Source organism: Catharus ustulatus, chromosome 1 (assembly GCF_009819885.2).
Source record: "Catharus ustulatus isolate bCatUst1 chromosome 1, bCatUst1.pri.v2, whole genome shotgun sequence".
Taxonomy (NCBI): Eukaryota; Metazoa; Chordata; class Aves; order Passeriformes; family Turdidae; genus Catharus; species Catharus ustulatus.
Window position 1 is genome coordinate 165,487,312 of NC_046221.1, and position 5,909 is coordinate 165,493,220.

The following is a 5,909-nucleotide window of genomic DNA, read 5'->3' on the forward strand; positions in this document are numbered from 1 at the left end:
TTCTTTCTCTCCAGGGAATGAAGACATAGATGGATGATCCAAGGATGTCCCATCTGTTAGTAGCTATCCCCCCATTATCTCTCTCTCTCTCTGCTTCATCACATTTATCTCTCTCCCTCTCACCACTACCCCGAAACTGAGTTCTTGGCCCTCAATAAACTGCTTTTCTGCTTGTTGCTGAACAAAACCGTGGTCTCGTTTGTCTTTTGCACCCTGGGGTCAAACAAACCATCACCACCCCCACTTATGTTGTGTGGACCATGACACTTACCAAGCTGAATCCCACAACTGGGAAAGAAAATAAAACCTCTGACTCAGGATTCCACCAGCCTGGTGCTGTCATTGGCACACAAAAAGCTACAAGGGCTCAGTTAAAGTTGGGAGATCCCATGGGAGATGCCAACATCAGGGACACCTTTGAGTTCCAGAATGCGTGTCCTTCCTCAGGAGCCCAAACCAAACCTTTGTGGGGGGAACATCAGGAGACCTGTGGGGAGCTTTTCAGAACAACGAGATCACAGAACAGCTGTGAGCCACAGCAGTGACTGTTCTCCTCATCCCAGGGGCCAGGAAATTCAATTTGGGACAGAAGTTTGTGGTTTTGCTCTACAGTTTATACTCGGCTCGCTGTAACCACAAGGAGATGTGGAACCACAGGCGGAGCTCGCAGTGTCACAATGAGCTCTGGCAGTGGCAGTTTAGAGCACCTGTAGGCACCACCGTTAGTGGTTTTATTTGCACCAATTAATTCGTGTCTTGTGTTCAGTTTCTTCTGCTTTCACTCTGAGTCAGGATTAGAAACACAAAGGAGCTGAATTTCTCATTCAGACTTGGTTGTTTATGAAATTTATCTAAAGCGCAGAGACTTCTGCAACACTTCTCACCACCAGCTAAAATGGAGGTGAATCTAGAGAGTTACAAGGTCTTGTAAAACTAAACAGTTTAATAAAGAGTTAACACCTCTATTATTTGTAATTTTGACCCAATAAGCAAACACCTGTGACCTGCAGTGCAGCACTCACTGTCCAACCAGAAAGAAACTACTACAGGAAATTATGAAGAAGAGGGAAGAAGAAGAAAGAAAGAGAAAGACCTAAAACCCTCCACTCTGTCCCATACCCATTACTATATTCTAAAAATTCCAAATTCAAAACCTTTCACCATGTGAAATCACACACTTCTGTTCCAACTGCACACCCGTGACTTTAATTCCATCACTCAAATTTGGAAGTCTTTTCCAAGGCCTCAAGGCAAAAACAGTGCTCTCCTGGGGGTCAGTGTCAGAGAGCACAGAAAGTTCAAAACTCGCAGGTTTCTGGGTTCCAACATGGCAACAGGAAAAGAGCAAACACAGGAACTCACTTGAGGTCTGCTTTGGGCATTGCTCATGCACATGGAGCCACATGGAAAGAAAGAAATCCATTCCCAGCACAGGGATCTGTGATTAAACATGAACAGGAAATATTGTCCCTCCTCGGCAGCACCCAAAGAAGGGACCGTGCCACAGCCCAGGGCACAGCAGCTCGGGGATTGCCAAATCTGGGGGGGAAATATCCAGGCAATAAACCACCCTGGTATTAATTCCTGATAAAGGAATTTCACCGCCAGAGGTGAGGCCTGGATAGAGCTGGGCAGATGGAAAATTGGCTGTTTATGGAAAAGGCCCCAGGAAAGAGGGTGGGTGGGTGAGAACTCCCAATAACCAGGCCAGGCCCACCCCGACTGAGGCTGCAGTTGGTGAAGGAGAGAAGCACCAGCCAAGCTCTGGGGAGTCCATGGGATGGGGACTGGTGTGCGGCCTCAGACACTCAGTGTCTCCAGAACGAGACTGCCAGGTCTGTTCCACACAAGTGCCAGGTCTGTTTTAAATTAACTCTTTGAGCTCAGACTCATCACCCCAGGGATCGCTGAAAGAGGAAACACTCCCAGGGATTGCAGGAAAATGGATTTTCTGAACTACCACGCCTAGAAGGGTTCAGGTATCTCCTGGTGTTGGTGAAGCCCTTTTTTTGGGGTCCAGAACTTCTCCTGCCACACCAACATGGCCAGGGAAGACGTCCAGGCAGTGCCCCAAGACATCATCCCCAGGCTTGGGGTGCCTATCTAGATATCATTTGATAGGGGATCCCATTCGTTGTCTGGGACGTGACAGCAACCCAGTGAGCAGTAGGAAGTGGGACTGGGGGCACTGGGGGAACGTGGGACTGTGGGATTGGGGTCCTGACGGGTGAGAAAAAAGTGAGAGAACAGAAAGTTTCAGTTCCCATGAAGGTGCTGGATAGGGCTGAAAGACGAACTAGCAGAAAAACATAAAAGGATGTAAAAGTGGGGACACCACAGAATAAACAAGGCTGGAGCCCATGGTGCAATTTAGGCAAGTTGTGCAACAGAGAAGCGGCAGTGCCGACCCAAAAGTAAAACTTCAAGTCACAGAGATGCAGGATATTGAGGCAATCAGTGAAAACCACTTCCTGAAGCTCCTTTTACGGCACCTGCAGTGTGTAAAATTCTGTCTTAAGAGAGGTGGAGCCATACAAATTATTTACAGGAAAAAGCTGCTTCTGTGTCAGCTAAGCAGCCCATTTTAGTGAATATTTATAATTAGGGTGGAGAAATACCCGGTGGCAAATTCCCCCTGAGCTGCAGGAGCAGGAGAGATCCGCTGCAAGTCTGAGCTGATCAAGAATTCCGGCTTTCTGGAACCTCCAACTGTGCCAGGGAGTTCACTCCGGCTGATTTCGGTATCAGGGGCTGGGGGGACACTGGGGACACTTGGAGGGACAGGGGACTGTGGGATTGGGATCTGGGGGGCACTGGGGGTGTGATGGTACTGGGATTGGGGTCATGGGATGCTCTGGGGGAAAGTGAGGGGGGACACGGGATGGTGGGAGTGGGATTGGGGTCATGGGGGGCTGGGACACACTGTGGGGGTAGGGGGTGATGCCCGGATTTGGGTTGAGGTTCTGGGGTGACACCAAAGAAATTGGGGACTGGGAGTGGGATTGGGGTGTGGGGACAGGCTGAGGGGAACACTGAGGAGCTCCGGGAGTGACCCCAGGATTTGGGATGAGGTCCTGGTAGGGCTGAGGGGAATTGCAATCATGGGAGTAGGATTGGGGTTCTGGGGGGGCTGTGGTACTGTGGGATTGGGGTCCATGGGGGCTGTGGGAGGTTGGGGACGCAAAAGTGACCTCAGGATTTGGGATCAGGGACCCCAGACATGTGCAGGGGTCTCCTGGCCACGAGTGCCTCCCTTCCCCCTGGGCTGACCCCACTGCCCTCCCCAGTCCCTCACTGAGGAACCTTCCCAGTGTCACCTCTGTGTCCCCTCTGTGTCCCCTCTGTGTCCCCCAGTGTCCACACTGCTCCCTGTGGCCTGTCCCCTCCATGGCCCTCCTGGCTCTCACCCTGGCACTGCTGGCAATGACCGTGGCCACCACGGCCATTGAGGAAAAGCCCCTGGACATGGCCCCTGACTCCTTTGATGACCAGTACCAGAACTGCAGCCATGACATGGAGGATCAGTTACCGGCCATGAACATCTCTGACTCCCAGAAGAATTCCCTGTTTGCCCAGGTCTGGGTGAAGGCTGTGGCCGAGTGGCAGAGAAGGGGGTCCCCTGTGCCCCCTCTGTCGTCCCCAGCCCAGGCCATCGCCATCATGGCCTACACCATGAAGGACCTGTACAAGGAGTTCAACGAGGAAGTGAGAGTAGCCGGGCGCTCCCCCCAGGAATATCGGGACAATTTCCACTTCAAAACGCTGCATTTCCTGCTGACCGATGCCCTGGCCACGCTGGGGGATGCTCAGAAGGGGAAGAAATGTCACTCTGTGTTCCGGGGGGTGAAAAACATACTATTCAAGGCAAAGCCTGGTGCCACCATCCGGTTCGGTCAATTTGCATCATCGACGCTTCGTGAAAATATCATCCACAAATTTGGGAACACCACGGTGTTCAAGGCACAGACGTGTCATGGTGCGTACATCCAGGCATTCTCCTATAATACCGATGAGGAGGAGGTGCTGATCCCACCCTTTGAGACGTTCAACGTCACCAAAGTCATCCAGCATGGGGAGAAGGTGGAGATCCACCTCAACTCCATCGGGACCTACAGCAAATACAACTGCGAGTGGCTGAAAGGTGGGGACAGCCTGGGGCCATGGGGACACCCACTGGGGCCATGGGGACACCTCCTGGGGCCATGGGGACACCCATGGTGAGGCATGTGGGACAACGACACTGACTGGGGATGGGGGACAAGGACAGGGGCACCCGCAGTGTGTGGGGACAAGGACACCCTGTGCTGGGGACACTAAGTCTGGGGACAGGGCAGAGGGATGGGAAACCACACAGTCAGACCCAGTCTGACCCTGTCCCACCTCTGCACAGACAGTGCTGTGGGGGGACAGGCCCTGTGTGCTGAATGCGGGTGGGCGAGGAACCCCATGGCACTCCCAGAATCCCCGTCACTCCCTGTCCCCCCGCATGGCACCCCCTGATCTCCTGTCACCCCTTGTCACGCCCTGTCATCCTGACCCTTTCACCCCTCACTCCCACCATGACCCTCCTGACCTCCCTGGCCCCTGCACCCCTCCATGCTCTGCCCCCCAACACTGTCACCTCATGGTCCCCATCTCTCCTGTCATCCCCAGCCCCCGTTATGGCCGTCCCCAACCCCTCACTCCCTCATGGTCCCCCTGACCCCACTCTTTGTCCCCCAGGTGGGAGTGTCCCCAGGGCCCCCGGCCACCTTGGCGGACTCCTCCTGGCCACCACAGCCCTGGCAGTGGCCACCAGGATCCTCTGAGCCACGAAGCCACCAAGGTCACCGAAGTCACTGTGGTCACTGTGGTAACCATGACCACCACCATGACCACCAGGACACCCAAAGAAACAAGGTTACCAGGGCTACCAAAGCCACCACTGCTACTATGGCCACCTGGGCCACCATGGCCACCATGGCCTCTATGAGGTCATTGTGGCCACCACTGGCACTGTGGCCACTGCAGCCACCACAGCCCCTCTGGCCACCATGGTCACTGTAAGCACCAAGGCCACTGTGACCACCATGGTCACCATGACTCTCTGAGCCACAAGGCTACCACAGCCGCTGTGGCCTCTGTGGTCACCAAGGCCATTTTGCAATGCAATTCTACTAAATAATTCTAGCAAAACAATTATACTAAATAATTCTATCAAATCAGTTGTATCAAAACAATTCCATTAAATAATTTAATCAAAACAATTCAGTTAAATAATTGTATCAAATAAATTGTATACAAACAATTCCGTTAAATAATTGTATCAAATCAACTGTATCAAAACAATTCTATTAAATCATTCTGTCAAAAGAGATCCATTAATTATTCTGTCAAAGCAGCAAAAAGAGACCATTCCCTGTGTGGGTCAAGCAGCGACCCCTCTCCAAGGTGAAACTACGTGTGCTGGAGGCCTTCATGGAGGAGCAGCTTGCCAAGGGCCACATCACCGAGCCTTGGAACTCCCCTGTATTTGCCCTCAAAAAATCAGGAAAAGACAGGTGGAGGCTCCTCCACGATCACACAAAGATCAACAAGGGCATGGAAGACATGCGTCCCCTCCAGCCTGGTTTGCCCTCACCATCAATTTTGCTTAGGGACTGGAAGCTTGCCGTAATAGATGTAAAGGATTGCTTCTTTAATATCCCACTCCACCCACACGATGCACGCAGGATAGCCCTCTCCGTTCCCTCCCCCAACTCACAGACCCCTCTCAGACGTTTCCATTGACTTGTTCTTCCCCAGGGAATGAAAAATTCCCCCTCTATTTGCCAATGGTACATGGCACACATCCTGTCACCATCCGGAACCCATTCCCCAGGACAATCATCCATCACTACATGGATGACACATTGGTCTGGGCATCACAA

General features: G+C 52.4%; 1 protein-coding gene across 1 annotated transcript; it reads left to right on the forward strand.

The window, feature by feature from the left end:
* Positions 1–3,387: 3,387 nt before the first annotated feature.
* LOC116997591 (NAD(P)(+)--arginine ADP-ribosyltransferase 2-like) lies at positions 3,388–4,808 on the forward strand. The gene is made up of 2 exons (XM_033062577.1): positions 3,388–4,141; positions 4,723–4,808. The coding sequence occupies exons 1-2, from the start codon at positions 3,388–3,390 to the stop codon at positions 4,806–4,808; spliced, it is 840 nt and encodes a 279-aa protein (XP_032918468.1).
* Positions 4,809–5,909: the final 1,101 nt, after the last annotated feature.

Excerpts from the sequence above, each read along its gene's own strand:
- LOC116997591 (XM_033062577.1), top strand. The coding sequence starts at position 3,388 with ATGGCCCTCCTGGCTCTCACCCTGGCACTGCTGGCAATGACCGTGGCC. Across the intron at positions 4,142-4,722 it reads CAACTGCGAGTGGCTGAAAG|GTGGGAGTGTCCCCAGGGCC; the intron begins GTGGGGACAGCC and ends TTTGTCCCCCAG.